Below are 18,962 nucleotides of genomic sequence, written 5' to 3'. Positions count from 1 at the left end.
CCAGCTTCATCCCTGCCCCTGCAAAGGACACAAACTCACTCTTTTTTATGGCTGCACAGTATTCCATGGCATATATATGCCACATTTTCTTCTTCTTCTTCTTTTTTTTTTTTTTGAGATGGAGTCTCGCTCTCTCGCCCAGGCTGGAGTGCAGTGGTGTGATCTCGGCTCACTGCAAGCTCCGCCTCCTGGGTTCATGCCATTCTCCTGCCTCAGCCTCCTGAGTAGCTGGGCCTACAGTCACCTGCCACTGTGCCTGGCTAATTTTTTGTATTTTTAGTAGAGATGGGGTTTTACCGTGGTCTCAATCTCCTGACCTTGTGATCTGCCCGCCTCCGCCTCCCAAAGTGTTGGGATTACAGGCGTGAGCCACCGCGCCCGGCCTTTTTTTTTTTTTTTTAAAATAGAGTTTCATTCTTGTTGCCCAGGCTGGAGTGCGATGGCATGATTTTGGCTCACCACAACCTCCGCCCCCCAGATTCAAGCAATTCTCTGGCCTCAGCCTCCTGAGTAGCTGGGATTATAAGCATGTGCCACCACGCCTGGCTAATTTTGTATTTTTAGTAGAGATGGGGTTTCTCCATGTTAGTCAGGCTGGGCTCGAACTCCGGACATCATGTGATCCACTTGCCTCGGTCTCCCACAGTGCTGGGATTACAGGCGTGAGCCACTGCGCCTGGCCTGCCACATTTTAATTACCCAGTTTATCATTGATGGGCATTTGCGTTGGTTCCAAGTCTTTGCTATTGTGAGTAGTGCTGCATACATGTGCATGTGTCTTTATAGTAGAATGATTTATAATCCTTTGGGTATATACCCCATAATGGGATTGCTCAATCAAGTGGTATTTCTGGTTCTAGATCCTTGAGGAATCACCACACGTCCTCCCAATGGTTGAACCAATTTATGCTCCCAGTGAGGGCTCAGTCCTGACGATTCTTACTGATGGTCCCAGGAGAGTGACAAAGCACTCCTCCTCAGGCCTGGAACCAGCCACGGGGCAGAAGTCTTTGTTGCTGTTCTCTTAAATCATGCCTCTGGGCCTGTTCCCTCCCACCCCTCGTCCCCAGGCTCCGTCTCCCCTGGGCCTGTTCCCTCCCACCCCTCGTCCCCAGGCTCCGTCTCCCCTGGGCTGTTCCCTCCCACCCCTCACCCCCAGGCTCCGTCTCCCCTGAGCCTGTTCCCTCCCGCCCCTTGTCCCCAGGCTCCGTCTCCCCTGCTCCCTTCACTCTTTCGTTGCTTCTCAGCAGCCATGGGAAGCACACTCGGCCGGCCGGGTGCTGGGGCACCTCCTCTGGGCTCCGGCTCCTGTGAGACGTGGAGAACGTGAGTGATATGGGGTGTGGGACTGAGAGCCACATCGTGGGCACAGGAGCCCGGAGGGGTGACCTTCAGAGCAGCTGACTCCCAGCTGAGTACAGAGGCCAAGAGGAAGTGAAGAGCGCAGCGGGCAGTGGCTGGTGCTGAGCCCTGCGTGACTGTGGACAGGCAGGGCTCGAGTGACTCGAGGTTACAACTTCACCCAGAGGCGGGGGGTAGACTTGCAGGAGTGAGGCTGGGAGCTGGGCAGGTTCAGGCAGCAGAGCCAGGTGGCCAGGCGGGAGGCTGGGGTGGAGGCCCAGAAGCCACACAGTGATCCTGCCTTGGGGAGAGGGGACAGGGGCAGATTGAAAGCTTCTAATGCAGTAGAAGCGGTAGGGCCAGGGGTCACCAGGTAGCCCATGGAGGACCAGGACGGGTCTGGAACAAGCAGAGGCTCTGGCTGAGCCATGAGGAGGCAAGGCCAGGGTGGTGGTACGGGGTCCCCTCAGCCACAGCCCTCTCTGCGCTTGGGGCACCCTGTGTGGGAGGCCCAGGGACCATCCTGCCACACCATGTTCTGGGGCCCTGAGAATACGGCCACGGATTCCCCTGGCCCCACCTTCCAGATGTGGGGGTTTCCAAGGACCTTCAAGCCACCTCCTGCTCCGGGACACTGGTGGGACCTGGCCTGCAGAGGTGCCCCTTTTCTGAGGGGTCCCTGGTATAAGCTGCCCCACGTCAGGAGGGGCCTTGGGTCAGGGCCATGTACTGTGTCCCCCTACTTCTCCAGCTCTGTCGGGCACCCTGAACCCATTCACCCCCACCCCACCCCGCCCCACCTGGACACTGTCCTCTTCGAGGCCCTAAGCTCAGCCAGGCAGCTTTTTCCCAGCAGATGCCCGAGGGCAGTCCCTCCAACACCCCCAGATCTCACTTCTCCCTGAACTTGGCTCTGAACCCTGAACCTACAGCCCCGCTCACTCCTGCTCAGGTTCCCCTGTAGGCTTGTCTGGCTCCAGTTTCAGGCAGTTTTGTTCAAGGGCACTTGCCTCATTCTGAGAAACAGGAAAAGCAAATAAACTCCCCCTTTCAAGGGGCTCCACAGGAAGGAATTTGAGAGGGAAGCTCAGAAGTTTCTGGAATGGCCGGGCGCGGTGGCTCAAGCCTGTAATCCCAGCACTTTGGGAGGCCGAGACGGGCGGATCACGAGGTCAGGAGATCGAGACCATCCTGGCTAACATGGTGAAACCCCGTCTCTACTAAAAAATACAAAAAACTAGCCGGGCGACGTGGCGGGCGCCTGTAGTCCCAGCTGCTTGGGAGGCTGAGGCAGGAGAATGGCGTAAACCCAGGAGGCGGAGCTTGCAGTGAGCTGAGATCCGGCCACTGCACTCCGCCTGGGCGGGGCAGAGCGAGACTCCGTCTCAAAAAAAAAAAAAAAAGAAGTTTCTGGAAGGACATTTGTCCAGGTCCAGCCCAGCACAGACCCCCTGCAGCCCACATGAGAAGGGCCACGAACACCATTACCTACAAGCATGGAGTCCTTCACGCATACTCATGGCGGCGACTCTACTCCCAGGCTCTCCTGAGATGCCAGGCCCCCACGCTTACCCCCACGTTCACCCCCATACTCACCCCTGTGGAGCACTTACCCTGTTCCTCCAGCCCTGTCATCCCAGACCCTCAGACCCCACCACCCACAGAGCCCTCCCCCTCCCTGGTCTCCCAGGTGAGCCTTGCTGTTGGGAGTGTGCATGCCTGCGTGTGCACACCCATGTGACTGTGTCAGTGCCAGGGTGCATGCCTCGCCTCCCACACGCTCCCCCAGAAGGAAGCCCAGGGCCAAGTGGCACCTGGTGTCCACCCTGCGGCCCATCCTGGAGGTAGGGCAGCAAGTGGTGGTGGCCGGGCCAGCTCTGCCCAAGACTTTCACCTCCCAGCCCTGCCATGCCAACCCAACAGGGGACACCCATTCATTCACCCAGCACCCCATCCCCACAGCAGTGGGAGGCCTAAACCAGAGTCAGTTAAGAGGCCAACTGGGCCAACTGGAAGCCCAGAGACAAGTCCACCTGCTAATCCCTGGGACCATGACTGAGACCTTATTTGGAGTGAGCGTCTTCGCAGCTGTCATGGAGAGGGGAGCTGGAGATGAGGCCACCCTGGATCATCCAGAGGGCCCTAAACCCAACAATAAGTGACCCTAAATCCAAGAACCCATGTGGGATACAGGTGCAACAGGGGCCCCCAGAAGCTGGGAGGGGCCAGACAGGGTCCTGCACTAGAGCCCCCGGGAAGACCCTGGGTAAAAGAGCCTGAGGCTGAGCTGCTGAAGCGTAGGCAGACCCCACCTGGTTGGAGCTGACCCCAGCGCAGGCAGCAGGGGCCAAGTTCTGTCCACAGTTGTCATTGTAGGAAGGAGGTGGTGAGAACAGCTTCTCACCACCCCAGGAGCTTTCCCTGAACAAGAGCACGGAAAGAGAGGAAGTTGCGGGGATGGTCACTCGCGTCCCTGGACTCTGCAACTGTGCCCTTATTTAGGAAAGGGAATTTTGCAGATGTCATTGAGGTAAGGATCTTGATCCCCAGGCTCCAGACCCGGGGCCCCTTGAATCAAGAAAGGATCGTGTTCCACAGCCAGAACCTCCTACGGTCATTCTATCTTCCATCCTCCCAAAGGCACTTTCGGTCACCTGCATGGTGATTGTTCCCGCGGAAGGGGGCCGTCGGGTGTGGTGAGGAGTGGTGGACTCTGGCTGTGAATGGAGACTGGCCAGGCGCGGTGGCACAAGCCTGTAATCCCAGCACTTTGGGAGGCCGAGACGGGCGGGTCACGAGGTCAGGAGTTCGAGACCATCCTGGTTAACACGGTGAAACCCCGTGTCTACTAACAATACAAAAAACTAGCCAGGCAAGGTGGCGGGCGCCTGTAGTGCCAGCTACTCGGGAGGCTGAGGCAGGAGAATGGCATAAACCCGGGAGGCGGAGCTTGCAGTGAGCTGAGATCCGGCCACTGCACTCTAGCCTGGGCGACAGAGCGAGACTCCGTCTCAAAAAAAAAAAAAAAGAAAATAGAACTTACGTTGAAATATTGCAGGTGGGTTCCCCTGATACCTGGCCAGGCCCCGTTTTGCAAGAGTTAAACCTCAGTGTAGCTACGCAGGGCCAGAGTCACAGTCCATGCCCCATCCCCATGTCATCCACTGCCCTACCCCCAGCTGATGGGGAAGCTAGATTTCCCCTTCCAGTAGAAGCTGTTACAGGGTAATATTTCTGTTCAGACCAAAAAAAACGGAAAGACACCAAAATTCTACTGCCCTGTCCCTCTCCCGCTCCCCGCCACAGTACTGCACGCATACATGCACACATGCAATCCAATTTTTCTTTCTTTTCCAGAACCCAGGATGGAGCTTCTAGCTGGCAGGCCTAGGGAGTAGGTGAGCAGGGCTACCTCTTGAGGGGAATGGTTCTGCCCTGCTCACCTCCCGGTGCCCCTTCCAGGTCACCTGGCCCCACTTGCCAGCCTAGACCTATAAACCTGCACATCTTTTCTTCACTGCAGGACCAGGCTGGGAGTCAGCACCATGCAGCTGAAGTTCAGCAGCCTTCTGGCCCTGGTGACTGGGGCAGGGAAAGGTGGGTGTGAACAGGAGAGGTGGAGGTGCAGGAGGTGCTGGCTGGGAGAGCAAGGTGGCCGGGCTGCAACGGCCCTGGTGACTGGGGCAGGGGAAGGTGGGTGTAAGCAGGAGAGGTGGAGGTACAGGAGGGACTGGCTGGGAGAGCAAGGTGGCCGGGCTGCAAGATTCACAGAGGCCTGGTGCAGGCCCTGAGTCCCACTGGTCAGGCTCCCACCTGCAGCTGAACCCACCCACTCACTGCAGGCCCTGGGCCCTGGCCCTGAGCTGCTCTCCACCCTGGCTAGCACAGGACACCCACTGGGACAGGACACCAGCCCCTCCGTGGTCAACATAAGACCCCCAAGAGAGGAGTGAGCTTGTCTTTTCCCCAGGCCAACCCCCAGACCCAGACCACACAGGCAGGCCTCCTCCCTGGGTCCAGTGGGAGGGGCTGCCCTCAGGGGCCTCCCTAGTCCTGCTACTGGTCAGCTGGGTCTCAGATTCGGGCTCTGCCCACTGTTGGGCCTCCAGCCCCTCACTGGTCATTTCTGGGCAGCAGGGGCTGCAGCTCCCACTCCTGCCTGCTTCCCTGACCCCAGCCTTGACCACATATGCAGGGCCATTTACCCACCGAGTCCCCCAACACTGCCAGGGACAGGGTGGAAACCTGCAGAGGCCTTGCATACCTTGGGAGCTAGAGTGGGGGCTGTGAGCCGCACCAGCACTGACCTGGTTGACCTCCCCAAGGAGATGAGGCATGCAGTTTGGTGTGGCCTGTGCCTGCACCCACCACCCTCAGGGATGCTTCACCCGCCTGGCAGGCCACTCCCAGGCCACTGCCCAGCATCCCACAGTGTTACGGGTTAGATCCCATGTGCGTGGATCTGGGTCACTGGGAGACCGCTGAGCAGGCGCTGGTCAGCGTGGGCCCCGTAGACCTGCTGGTGAACAATGGTGCTGTGGCCCTGCTGCAGCCTTTCCCGGAGGTTACCAAGGAGGCCTGTGACAAGTGGGAAACAGGGACAACAGTCAGGCAGGGGAGCTGCTGAGGATGGGCCAGTGGAGGTGGCCATGGTCGCTCTCTCCTGCCAGGTCCTTCAGTATGAATCTGTGCTCTGCACCCCAGGTGTCCCAGGTGAGCCAGTGGGAGGGGGAGGCCCATCGCTGAGTGGGCCGGGTGGGAGTGGGGTGGGGTGGGGTGAGTTGTCCCCCACTCTGCTTTCAGATCATAGTCTGAGGCCTTATGGACCACGGAGTGCCCAGCTCCATGGTCAAAATCTCCATCGTGGCCCATGTTGCCTTCCCAACCCCATCACCTACAGTGAGTCCCTCTGCCCCACCTGCACACTGAGTCCATCAAGCAGGCCCCTGGCTCTGCAGACGGGCCTCCCTGGAAGGAGGGCTCAGTCCCTAAAGGTCCTCAGTGTTGCCTCTCAGCAGGCTCCACCAAAGGTGCAAAGCCCACGCTGACAGAAGCCATGGCCACCAAGCCGGGGTCACACAAGGTGGTTGTGGGGGTGGGGCTGGGGACCAGGCCTTAGGAGTGCAAAGCAGGTACTGGGAGGCAGGGCTGGGGGCTGGTGATGAGAATGGGGAGAACGGAGACCACACAAGGCTCTAGGCAGAGGGGATGGGAACTGGCCAAACACAAGAAGTACCCTCAGGCCTGGGGGTGCCCAGGGACTGTGGGAACAGGGGGCTGGTGCACAGGCTGAGGCCACCACCTCTGGCTCCACTCCCAGATCCGGGTGATTCCCTGAGCTCCATGGTGGTGCTGACAGCCAGGGACCAGAAAGAACTGTCCCATCCCAGCTCTGCTGGAAGATGAGTGCCACCCACTGAGGAAGACTGCAGGTCAGCGTCACCTTGTCAGTGGGGCGACCTGGGGAGCCTAGCCCAACTGCCCTGACAGGCTGCTGCCTCCACAGAGGTGGAGGATTTGTTCCCCAGCATCCTTTTCTTGCTCAGGGACTGCAGCACCTCCCCAGCAACTCGGACACCCTTATAGACACCAGGTACCCAGTCATCTAGAGCAGCTAGGGGCTCCTGCCCTGACCCCGCCCCAAGCTAAGGCCTGCCATGACAGGGTTGGTGTCCCACCCACGCCACGTTCATGACCCCGCCCCTGCTGTGCTACCACTCAAGCTCCCGCCCCACCCACACCCTGCCTCCTCCTGACCCCCCACAACCAGCCCATTCACGTGCCCCACCTTGTCCCCGCCCTCGCTCAGGCCCACCCCTCCCTGCCCTGACCTCACTCTTGATCAGGCCCCAGTCCCACCACAGCCCCACCTCCTCCTGACTCATCCCCACGCCACGCCTTGCGCATGCCCACAACCCACACTCTGCCTCCCCCAGCTCAGACCCACCACACCCACTAACCCTCCCCACTTGCGCCCAGGCTCGGGACACGCCACGGTCATGCGCCTGTCCGGCCCTTGGGTCCCCACCCGGCCTGTGCCAGGCCCTCCTCTCACGACCCCACTCAGTAGTCACCCGCAGCGCGTCCCCCATGCCCTTACTTATCCCAGACTCTGCCCCTAACAGGCCTGCTAACTCCCCGCCCCATTGCCATCCCCACCACGCCCTTCCCAGGCCACGCCTGCTCCAGCACCTCCAAGGCCTCTATACCTGCCCTGCTCGCCCAGGCCTGGGTCACACCCATCGCCCCACCACGCTCCCCCACGTCCACATCAGGGGCTATGGTGACACACCACCTTTGTCTCCCCCACGCACTGTGTCCCCCCTGAGTTGGTGTGGATGGGTTTTAATAAATAGAAGCCCTTCTCCCTGGACCAGCACAGACCAGGATTCTGGGCTAGCTGCCATGAGGCTAAGAACAGGAGAAACAGGGACTGTTACAGGAAGTCAGGGACCCCGAACGGAGGGACCGGCTGGAGCCACAGCAGAGGAACATAAATTGTGAAGATTTCATTTTAATGTGGACATTTATCAGTTCCCAAATAATACTTTTATAATTTATTATGCTTAATTTGGGGAACTGATAAATGTCAGTTTTTTGTTTGTCCGGGAGCATCGGCAGACTGATGTCTAAAGAGTCGAGCTCCCCGAAAAAGAAATTCTTGGCCTTTTTAAAGGCTTACAACTTTAAGGGGCCCATGCGAAAGGGTGGTGATAAATCAAGCAAGCGAGGGAAACGTGACTGGGGGCTACCTGCATCAACTAACAGAACAAAAAGTTTTACAATGCTTTTTTTCATACAGTGTCTAGAATTTACAAATAACACAAGTAGTTTAGGTTGGGGTTGATGTTATTATTATTACTTTTTTTAACTCCTAGGGCCGGGTGGTGGTGCCAAGGTTGTCTGGCTATTTATCTTACTTTTGTTTCTTTCTAACTTTTTGCTTTCTCTCTTTCTTCCTGTCTTGTGAACTAGGCAAGGTCGGGGGGAGGAGGGCAGCAGGAGGAGTAGTGGTCTCCTTCCTTAGGATCAGTTACAGATGCGTGTGTGTGCACCTGCACACACTGGGCCTCCATGTAAAAGCTGCTTTGTTCTGTGGGTCATGGTAGGAAAGTCTAGAACTACTGCCCGGAGGACCTTCTGTGGCCAGGAGTATGGAATTGGTGACTGGAGGGCCTTTGCATCATCTGGGGCTTTGGGCCCGGAGAGGTGGATAGGCCGGAGGCAAGGGTGGCCAAGAACAGCAGGAGGCAAGGTCCTGGTTTGTTCTGGAGGACAGCCCAGTGCATTGTCCCCATCAGACCTGGCACTGCGGCCAGTCCACCGCCCCTGCCTTGACTGCCCTGTAAACTCTGCTTTCTGCCCCTACCCTTGGAGCCTGCTCTCTGCCTGCCAGCAGCCAAGGGAAGGACACCCCTCAACCTGTCCTTCCTGGAAGGCCCATCTGCTTAGACCCCTCCAACGGCCTGCACATGCCCCCAGGAGAGTGGCCCAGGCCTCACTGGTCCAGAGATCTATGGCTCAAGACTTGCGCCCTATGAGTCCTGCTGGCTGGTCAGAAGCACCCTTGGCTTCCCCCACCCCTACCCTGTGCCCTGTGCCCTCCCAACCACTGCCTGGAGGGCCCGATCCTGGTCCCTAGCCCTCTGCTCTCTTGCCCAGCATTGGGCCCTGTGCCCGTCCACCCCAGGCCTATAGCTCCCCAGGTGGTATGGTGACGCCAGGGCCTGGCTGAGGCAAGCACAGCTGAAAACTTCAGGGCCTGTAAGACCCTCAGGCCAGGCCTGGGCTGCAGAGCTGTTGAGCCCAGATTCAGTCCATGGGTTCTCTTTCAGCAGAACTGGGAGCTGGACCTCCAACTTGGGCAGCCTCTTATGGGTGGCCTTAAGTGAGAGGTGCACCCAGAAGTGGATGTGCATTCTCTGGGGGAGGATAAGCTAGATTTGCTGCAACATGACCCTACCTCTGCAGTTCCAGCGGAACTCTCAGCCCCACCTTCCCTATGGAGGGCCTCAGGTCCAGGATGCGCCCCTCATTTTTCTGAACAGGCCGGTTCAGAGCCGGTGAGCTGGGCTGAAGGACGGGGCCAGAGTTGCAGGGGAGAGGTGTGCAGGCTGTTGTCTGTCCTCTGCCCATGACTGGCTGGGTGTGGAGAGAAGGGCCATGGACAGCAGGATTATCCTTGCAGAAGAGTTGCTGCCCTTTCGTCCTCAGGTGTGGTCTGCGGTGGAGTGGGCTGGCATCAGGGTCTGCAGGCTCAATCGCCTCATGCAGGATGAGAGGTGTGCCCACGGTCCCCTATTGGGGGAACTTGCCCCCAATATTTCTTTTTATTTTCCGTAAGTGTCAGCCGGCTGAGAAATAAAGAGTACAAAGAGAGGAATTTTACAGCTGGGCTGCCAGGGATGACATCACATATCGGTAGGACTGTGATGCCCACCCGAGCCTCAAAACCAGCAACTTTTATTAAGGGTTTGAAAAGGGAAAGAGGTGTAAGCACAGGGAGTAGGTACAAAGATCACATGCTTAAAAGGGCAAAAAACAGAACTACTGATAAGTGTCCAACAAAGATCAGAAGGCAAAGGGCAAAAACAGAATTACTGATGAGGGTCTATGTTCAGTGGTGCACATATTGTCTTGATAAACATCTTAAACAACAGAAAACAGGGTTTGAGAGCAGAGAATCAGTCTGACCACAAATTTACCAGGGCGGAGTTTTTCTCCATCCTAATAAGCCTGAGGGTACTGCAGGAGGCCAGGGTGTATCTCAGTCCTTATCTCAACTGCATAAGATAGACATTCCCAGAGCAGACATTTATAGACCTCCCCACAGGAATGCATTCCTTTCCCAGGGTATTAATATTCCTTGCTAGGAAAAGAATTTAGCGATATTTTCCCTACTTACACATCCCTTTATAGGCTCGCCACAAGAAGAAAAATATGGCTCTTTTTGCCTCACCCCACAGGCAGTCAGACCTTATGATTGTCTTCCCTTGTTCCCTAAAAATCGCTGTTATTCTGTTCTTTTTAAGGTGCACTGATTTCATATTGTTCAAACACACGTTTTACAATCAATTTGTACAGTTAACACAATTATCACAGTGGTCCTGAGGTGATGTACGTCATCAACTTACGAAGATAACAGGATTAAGAGATTATAGTAAGACAGGCATTAAGGAAGGAGACCACTGCTACTCCTGCTGCCCTCCTCCCCCCAACCTTGCCTAGTTCACAAGACGGGAGGAAAGAGAGAAAGAAACAAAAGTAAGATAAATAGCCAGACAACCTTGGCACCACCACCCGGCCCCAGGAGTTAAAATAAAAGTAGTAATAATAACATCAACCCCTGACCTAAACTACTTGTGTTGTCTGTAAATTCCAGACACTATGAAAAAAAGCATTGTAAAACTTTATGTTCTGTTAGCTGATGTGTGTAGCCCCCAGTCACGTTTCCCACGCTTGCTTGATTTATCACGACCCTTTCACGTGGACCCCTTAAAGTTGTAAGCCTTTAAAAAGGCCAAGCATTTCTTTTTCAGAGAGCTCGGCTCTTAAGACGTGAGTCTGCCGACACTCCCGGACAAATAAAAAACCTCTTCCTTCTTTAACCCGGTGTCTGAGGAGTTTTGTCTGCAGCTCGTCCTGCTACAATCCCAAAGCCTTGGGAAGCAATGCTGGTCTTTGCTGGACCACCATGTACTTTCATGACACCAATCCCTTCCTATCTTTTTTTTTTTTTTTTTTTTTTTTTTTTGAGACGGAGTCTTGCTCTGTCGCCCGGACTGGAGTGCAGTGGCCAGATCTCAGCTCACTGCAAGCTCTGCCTCCTGGGTTTACGCCATTCTCCTGCCTCAGCCTCCCGAGTAGCTGGGACTACAGGCGCCAGCCACCTCGCCCGGCTAGTTTTTGTATTTTTAGTAGAGACGGGGTTTCAGCGTATTAGCCAGGATGGTCTCGATCTCCTGACCTCGTGATCCGCCCGTCTCGGCCTCCCAAAGTGCTGGGATTACAGGCTTGAGCCACCGCGCCCGGCCTCCCTTCCTATCTTATTCAACTTCTAAAAGGTGCCCCTGGGCGGATGCTGGCTGACCGAGGTGACCTGGGGTTCAGGTCCCTTTCAGATGAAGGTAGGGTCCAGCCCCATGGGGCTTAGCGGGTTTTCTCCCCGTGTGCGGAGACAAGAGATTGTGAGAAATAAAGACACACGACAAAGAGATAAAGAGAAAACAGCTAGGCCCAGGGGCCCACTACCATCAAGACACGGAGACCAATAGTGGCTCTGAATGGGTGGGCGCACTGATATTTATTGCACACAAAACAAGGGGGGCAGGGTAAGGAGGGTGAATCTTTCAAGTGATTGATAAGGTCAAGCAAGTCATGTGATCATAGCACAGGGGGGCCCTTCCCTTTTAAGTAGCTGAAACAGAGAGAAGACAGCATACGTCAGCATTTTCTTTATTTTTTATTTATTCTTTTTTTTTTTTGAGACGGAGTCTCGCTCTGTCGCCCAGGCTAGAGTGCAGTGGCCGGATCTCAGCTCACCGCAAGCTCCGCCTCCCGGGTTTACGCCATTCTCCTGCCTCAGCCTCCCGAGTAGCTGGGACTACAGGCGCCCGCCACCTCGCCCGGCTAGTTTTTTGTATTTTTTAGTAGAGACGGGGTTTCACCATGTTAGCCAGGATGGTCTCGATCTCCTGACCTCGTGATCCGCCCGTCTCGGCCTCCCAAAGTGCTGGGATTACAGGCTTCAGCCACCGCGCCCGGCCGCTATTTTCTTTATTATACTGAAACAGTTTGTGTCTTCAGTCTCTGGCTTCGGTACCTAGGTAATCCTCCGCCCACAGATGAAAGCAGAGCGCTGCTGACGTTGGTGTCTTCTCCAGACGTACTTGGTGGTCCAAATTCTTTCCCTTGGCTTTACAAGTGAGCCAGCGGTGTCCTGCTGTCAAGCCTGAGAGATGATGGGCACAGGCGACACTTTTTAGGACATGCGGATGTTTTCAGAAACAAAACAAGCAATGTTAGCCCTGAATTCTCCATTTCACGTGTTCTTCCTGATATTAACCACACGTTCTTTCTAACATTAACCACCACATCGTCTTTTTGCAATAATCTTGGCAGGGGAAAATATGCTAGCCAAGGTCCACTAAATCGATTTTAAGCACGGAGGATGGGTCACACCAGGCAGTTCAAAAGACCCGTCCCTGGGCTGGACGCGGTGGCTCACGCCTGTAATCCCAGCACTTTGGGAGGCCGAGACGGGCGGATCACGAGGTCAGGAGATTGAGACCATCCTGGCGAACACGGTGAAACCCCGTCTTTACAAAAAAAATACAAAAAACTAGCCGGGCGAGGTGGCGGGCGCCTGTAGTCCCAGGTACTCGGGAGGCTGAGGCAGGAGAATGGCGTAAACCCGAGAGGCGGAGCTTGCAGTGAGCTGAGATCCGGCCACTGCACTCCAGCCTGGGCGACAGAGAGCGAGACTCTGTCTCAAAAAAAAAAAAAAAAAAAAGGCCCGTCTCTGCGGCAGCGGAGACCCTGCCCCTCCTCCGTGTGCCCACTCCTTTCCGTCAATCACCGCAGCGGGGAGCAGCTATTTGAATGGCCCCGCCCCCTATCTGAAGGCCGCCCTGCCATTGGCCCCGCCCCGCCCCGCCCACCGTGGCCAGACCTTCACGTCCAGCGGCCCCAGTACGCAGGGCGGAGACTGTGCCGACATGGAGTTGGGTCTCGCCGGCCGCCGGGTGCTGGTCACCGGGGCGGGCAAAGGTGGGCGGCGGGGAAAGGTCGGTAAAGGCCAGCGGAGGGCAGAGGTGGGCAGGGGATGTCCTCACTGAGCCGCGCTCCCGGCAGGTATCGGGCGCGGCACGGTCCAGGCGCTGCACGCGGCGGGCGCGCGGGTAGTGGCTGTGAGCCGAACACAGGCGGATCTTGACAGCCTTGTCCGCGAGGTAGGCCCCGCCGGGTCCCAGGGCTGCGAGGCGGCGAGCCAGGAGGGGGCGCCAGCCGGCGGGGGCGGTATCCCTGTGCGCGACTTCGCCTCCCCTCGCGAGCGCTGCGCTTCTCACCGCGGCCTGGGCGCCCTCGCACCGTCTTCCGGGGCTGGTGGCCTGCGTGGGAGGTCGGGTGGCCGGCAGAGCTGCCAGGGCTGCCGGGCTCAGAAAGAGGCCGAAATGGCTGCGGAGCAGGCCCCGGGCAGGAGTCGCTCGGACGCAGGGAGGAAGTGAACCGGCCGGAGGTAGCGCCTGGCTGCTGGCCCCACAGTCCTGACACCTCCGGAACTCCTAACTCCTTTCCTTGTCCAGCTGAAAGGTCACCAGCCCCAGCCCCCAGCTGTGCCGCTTGCTGGGCACAAAGCCTCTGGTAACTGCCCCCTGATACACACAGTGCCCGGGGATAGAGCCCGTGTGCGTGGACCTGGGTGACTGGGAGGCCACCGAACGGGCGCTGGGCAGCGTGGGCCCCGTGGACCTGCTGGTGAACAACGCCGCTGTCGCCCTGCTGCAACCCTTCCTGGAGGTCACCAAGGACGCCTTTGACAGGTGAGCCTGTGAGGGCGGAGAAACCTCAGGGAGGGGCTGTCCCGGAGGAGGCAGCAGCCCTAATCTCTGACCAGGTCTGTGCCTCGGCCTCTAGATCCTTTGAAGTGAACCTGCGTGCGGTCATCCAGGTGTCACAGGTGAGCTGCCCTGCGGGCTGGACGAGAATTCTGATGAGTGGTGCCAGCTCTGCCTCACGGTCTCACTGCAATTTCAGATTGTGGCCAGGGGCTTAATAGCCCGGGGAGCCCCGGGGGCCATCGTGAATATCTCCAGCCAGTGCTCCCAGCGGGCAGTAACTAACCATAGCGTCTACTGTGAGTACCCCAGCTGTGCCTTCAGCCCCACCCCCACCCCAGCCTCACCCTCATCACCAACCCCAGCCACAGCCAGCTTGGGTTCCTCTTCACAGGCTCCACCAAGGGTGCCCTGGACATGCTGACCAAGGTGATGGCCCTAGAGCTCGGGCCCCACAAGGTGAGCAGGGCTGGGGTACCTCCCCCAACCTAGGGCACCCTACTCGCCCTGCTGACCCCAGCTGTCCCGGTGTAGATCCGAGTGAATGCAGTAAACCCCACAGTGGTGATGACGCACATGGGCCAGGCCAACTGGAGTGACCCCTACAAGGCCAAGACTATACTGGACCGAATCCCACTTGGCAAGTTTGCTGGTGAGTCAGGTGGGAGATCAGCCAGCGTGGTGCCAGCAGCCCCTGTGCGTGCCCTGGGCAGGGGTGGGAGGGAAAGATGGGCGACAGCCTCCTTCATCCATGCCCCTGACCCCCACCCTGCCCACAGAGGTAGAGCATGTGGTGGATGCCATCCTCTTTCTGCTGAGTGACCGAAGCGGCATGACCACGGGCTCCACTCTGCCGGTGGAAGGGGGCTTCTGGGCCAACTGAGCTCCCTCCACACACCTCAAACCCCATGCCGTGCCCATCCTACCCCCAATCCCTCCAATAAACCTGATTCTGCTGCCCAGGCTATGTGCTATTCCTAGGCTGCCAGCAGGTAGCTGGGGTCTTGGGGCCTGGTATGGAATGCGGGCAGAGACCCATGAGGTTCATATTCCAATCCAAGGCGGAGCCCAGCTCCCACTCCTGAGGTCTTCAGGCCTGGCCAGTTTGCTGTCAGGGAGGTAGGAGGCGGTGAAAGGCCAGCTCCTAAAGAGGGTGGTGAATGTCAGCAAGGTTGGCCTTTGGACCTGTCCAGAACCTCTGGGGTGCGACAGTGTGTGCATGTACGTGTTGATCACCTGCTCTGTGAGTGTACGGTTGGCTCCTCCTCCTTTAAGCTAATGAGTAAGACAAAAGGGGAAACGAGGATGTGACGCTTCTCCATTTGTCAGTGGCCTGAGCCACTTTGTTGAATCAGATGGTTTTTGGATACGAGAACAGCATTTCCTCAACTTGTGCTGTTCACAATGTAATGAGCAGACACAGCACCCTGAAGTCTAATCTACAGTTTAATCATCTTAAGTCTAGACAAGTAACTGTAAATCAAGTCCCAATATGAAGAATTTGCCAATTCCCATGGTGTAAACACTCCCACCACAGCTGATTGCAAGCTACCAGTTAGATGCCATTGAATGTGGAGCTGGAAGAGATGCCCTCAACACCCCATTATGTGGTGTCTGTGTCCATAGGTCCTGCAGATGTACATAACCCAGGGGCAGAGAAAGCCATGTGTGCAGAAATAACTAGGAAGTGATGTTTGTTGATTTTGCTTTTAATAACACAAATTGTAAACTTCTATAACTTAATTGTTAATGATCATTAACAACTGGCTAGCAAAATTCTTGAGAATTCCGCAGTCGGCTTTCCCCAGCCAGTAGGAGCTGCCCCCACACAGCACCAGGCGGAAGCAGACGGTGGCCCCTCCAATCCCGCGTGACTCCAGGCCTGGGACCTTGGTTCAGGGCCCACCTGAACCTGCTGCTGGCTTCAGCGTCAGCAGACTGTGCTGGGTCGCTGCTCTCTTTGCTTTCCACACCACCCCCCGACCCCCGTGCCCTCCTCCACCCTGCCCCTCCACCTGGATTGCCCTTACTCCCAGTGCCAGCCAGAGGAGCCGAGGGATGGGGGGAGGGTGCCCTGGCTCCCATGGGGCTCCATGAGGCCTGACCTGCTTCAGTCTCTTCAGACTGTCCCAGTCAGCACAACAGGAGCTGCCTGAGAACCAGGCCTGCCTCTCCCCGACATGTGCCCTCCCAGAGGCGCACATCAGCCTGAGGGAGGCCTTGTACACAGCCAAGCAAACATCCCAAGCGCTCAATGCACGAGCTATTGCTTTGATCTGGGTGGGCTCCTTTGGGGGCTCAGCAGGCCCCTCTTCCCTGGGGTGGGGTGGAGGAAGCTTAGTGCTGCCCTCTAGGAACTCGGCTCCGAGGTGAGGTGCGGCTGGGGTGGCAACCCGCTCTGCACCATCACTTGGGGGAATTAGGAGCAAACTGCCCCAGGGCAGAAGGGCAGGTAGTGAGAGGCAAGAGGTGTAGGTGGAGAATGTTTATTGTATAAAATAAGAAGGGGCCGCCCCGCCTCGGGGCGCAATGGACAGAACTCCCCCCCACCCTCCCCCTCCAGGGAAGCCCGTCCTGGGGCTTCCCTGCACCTGCACCTGCCCCTGCAGCCCTGAGGGAGACCCTGCTCCCTCCTGGCCTCCGGCGGGGGCCAGGGAAGGCTGGAGCCACACCCCAGAAGGAGGCAGCAGAGAGGACAGGATCCTGCCGCCCAGCCTCATCCCCATGCTTCCCCCCTGCCCACCCTAACCGCTCCCCACAGCCGACTCAGGGACACCACACAACAGCAGACATGTCTAGGGCTGCTCCCCGCCAGCCCTCAGGCTCAGGTGTGCCAGGGCTCTAGAAGACCGTGCACTTCTTCCCTGGCTTCTTCACTGGGGGCGGGCAGAGCACTGCGCGGATTGCCTCGTCAAACACTGTCTTCAGGCCCCGCTGGGTCAGGGCTGAGCACTCCAGGTACTTCACAGAGCCTAGGCAGTGAGGCGGGGAGACAATGAGGGTCGGGTACAGCGAAGCCTCCCCACCCCTCCCCTGCAGGCCGCCTGCGCCTACCCACCAATCTCCCGGGCCATGGCCAGGCCCTGTGGGTAGGTGATGGGCGCCAGCTTCTTGTCCCGCAGCCGCTCAATGGTGTCCTTGTCGTCGCGGAGGTCCAGCTTGGTGCCCACCAGGAGGATGGGCGTGTGGGGGCAGTGGTGCCGCACCTCCGGGTACCACTGCAGGGACAAACGCTCTGACCCCTAGGCCCACCTGAGCAAGTCACGGCCCTCCGGGACTTTCCCCACTGCTCCAGAGCTACACTTGGCTCTTCTTCCTTAAAGGGGTGACCAGGGGCGTATTTGGTGGGGAGATACTGAGAAAAAATACGCAGCCGGAGAACCTGGAGACCTCCCAGGGCCTTCCAGCCAAGGCCCATTCTCAGCAGGCAGATAGCCCCTCCGTTCTGAGAGCTGCGCCCACCACCACTACGCCACCCCATCAGCCCCCACGATCATTTTCAGACCCCACCCCATGTGCCTACTCCAGGCAGAACCGTATCTCAACTGCCTCTAAAAAACAACTTGTTGGGGCAGGTTCTGGGGCAAGCCCTCTCCCCACAGGGGCCCCCAGCTTTGCCCTACCTTGGCACGAACGTTCTCAAAGGAGGCCGGGCTCACCAGGGAGAAGCAGATCAGAAAGACGTCCTTGGGAAGAAGGTGGGGCCTGCTGGAGTGGTCAAGGGCTCCCCAGGGCACTGCTCCCTCCCTCTTCCGGACCTCAGGGACCCACCCAGCTCCCGGGGCTGGCCCCGTTGTCACCTACAGTTTGGGGGTAGGAAAGTGGCCGCAGCCGATCATAGTCCTCCTGCCCCGCCGTGTCCCACAGCCCCAGGTTGACCGGCTTCCCGTCCACCATCACGTTGGCCGAGTAGTTGTCAAAACTGCAGAGTAGTGAGGGCAGGGTCAGGGCTTCGGAGGGGTCCCAGAAACCCCTGGCCCTGCCGGCCTGTGTCTTGGGTTTCACAACTCTGCACGGAACTAGAACTCTAGCCAGCATCTCAGCCCCAGCCGGGAAGCCCAGAGACAGGGCCACCTGAGCCGACATGGAAGCCCAGGGGAGATCCTGCCCATGAATCCCCCATGCCACACTCACACGGAGGGCCTGTGCTCTCCCGGGAAGCCCCCACACTCACACGGAGGGCCTGTGCTCTCCCGGGAAGCCCCCACACTCACACGGTGGGGATGTACTCTCCGGGGAAGGCGTTGGTCGTGTAGCTGATCAGCAAGCATGTCTTCCCCACGGCGCTGCGGACAGGGCAAGCCACGTGGCTCCCAGGCCCGGCCTCGGACCCTCTGCCCAACAAGGGCAAACCCCTCCCCAGCAGCCAGAGGCGAGTTAGGGGCGTCTGGGGTGGAGACGGGGGTCCCAGCCCACCAGATCCGCGGCGACCTAGGGCTGGAGGACGACCAGGGCAGGCCGAGCTCCGGGGGCTGGGGTGGTGAATGGGGGCGCAGGGCGCCCAACATTGGGGCCCCAGGCAGAGGCCCCGACTCCGAGGGTGGCGGCAGGAGAGGGTGGGGCCGGCGAAGGGTTCAGCCCAGGTGAGAGGCCTGGCCCCACCCACTGGGAGGACAAGGCGGCGGCCCCGCCTCGTCGGCAACCAGCCCGGGCGGGAGCCGGGCAGCATCAGGTGGGCCCGAGCTGGAGGCCCGCGGAACCCGCCCCGCCCCACCCCGCCCCCCTCGGCCCCGGGGTGCACGCGGCTCGGGCGGGGTACTGCGGGGCCGCCTCGCGAGGACCCGGGCGCCACCCCCGCCCCGCCCGGGCTGCGCCCTGAGCCCCCGAGCTCCCTCGGCCCAGCCCAGCCGAGCGACCTCCGGGCCGCGCACTCACCCGTCGCCGACCACCACGCACTTGATGGCCTGCATGGGCGCGGGCCGGGCGGCGGCGGGCGCGGCCGCGAGCCGAGCTGCGGAGAAATGCCCGGCGCCGCAGCGGCCGCGGACCCGAGCGCCGAGCGAGCGGCCGGAGACAGCCGAGCGGCGCCGAGCGCCGGGCGCGGAGACAGCCGAGCGCGGCCGG

At 58.6% G+C, this 18,962-nt stretch overlaps 2 protein-coding genes across 6 annotated transcripts; one reads left to right on the top strand and one right to left on the bottom strand.

Moving 5' to 3' along the window:
* Positions 1–872: 872 nt before the first annotated feature.
* Positions 873–18,941, bottom strand: RAC3 (Rac family small GTPase 3). 5 transcript variants are annotated; one of them, XR_004430298.1, is made up of 6 exons: positions 18,113–18,688; positions 17,703–17,820; positions 17,522–17,584; positions 16,957–17,116; positions 16,673–16,870; positions 873–884 (listed from the first exon to the last, which is right to left on the bottom strand). XR_004430298.1 is itself a non-coding variant. In XM_033181637.1 (6 exons), exons 1-6 carry the CDS (start codon positions 18,806–18,808, stop codon positions 16,740–16,742), a joined length of 579 nt encoding a protein of 192 aa, XP_033037528.1. In that variant the 5' UTR covers positions 18,809–18,941; the 3' UTR covers positions 16,369–16,739. The 5 variants fall into 5 exon arrangements, 4 of the variants coding, with proteins under 4 accessions (XP_033037528.1, XP_033037530.1, XP_033037527.1 ...); XM_033181637.1 differs by lacking the exon at positions 873–884 and adding an exon at positions 18,774–18,941 and having other exon boundaries at positions 16,369–16,870; positions 18,113–18,184; XM_033181638.1 differs by lacking the exon at positions 873–884 and adding an exon at positions 18,774–18,941 and having other exon boundaries at positions 16,370–16,870; positions 16,953–17,116; positions 18,113–18,184.
* Positions 12,966–14,863, top strand: DCXR (dicarbonyl and L-xylulose reductase). The gene is made up of 8 exons (XM_033181640.1): positions 12,966–13,110; positions 13,195–13,292; positions 13,729–13,883; positions 13,978–14,020; positions 14,098–14,197; positions 14,293–14,357; positions 14,433–14,550; positions 14,678–14,863. Exons 1-8 carry the CDS (start codon positions 13,059–13,061, stop codon positions 14,779–14,781), a joined length of 735 nt encoding a protein of 244 aa, XP_033037531.1. The 5' UTR covers positions 12,966–13,058; the 3' UTR covers positions 14,782–14,863.
* Positions 18,942–18,962: the final 21 nt, after the last annotated feature.

Source organism: Trachypithecus francoisi, unplaced genomic scaffold, assembly GCF_009764315.1.
Source record: "Trachypithecus francoisi isolate TF-2019V2 unplaced genomic scaffold, Tfra_2.0 Lachesis_group20, whole genome shotgun sequence".
Taxonomy (NCBI): Eukaryota; Metazoa; Chordata; class Mammalia; order Primates; family Cercopithecidae; genus Trachypithecus; species Trachypithecus francoisi.
Note: the sequence above shows the minus strand (reverse complement) of the source record. Positions and strands in the feature narration are given on the sequence as shown.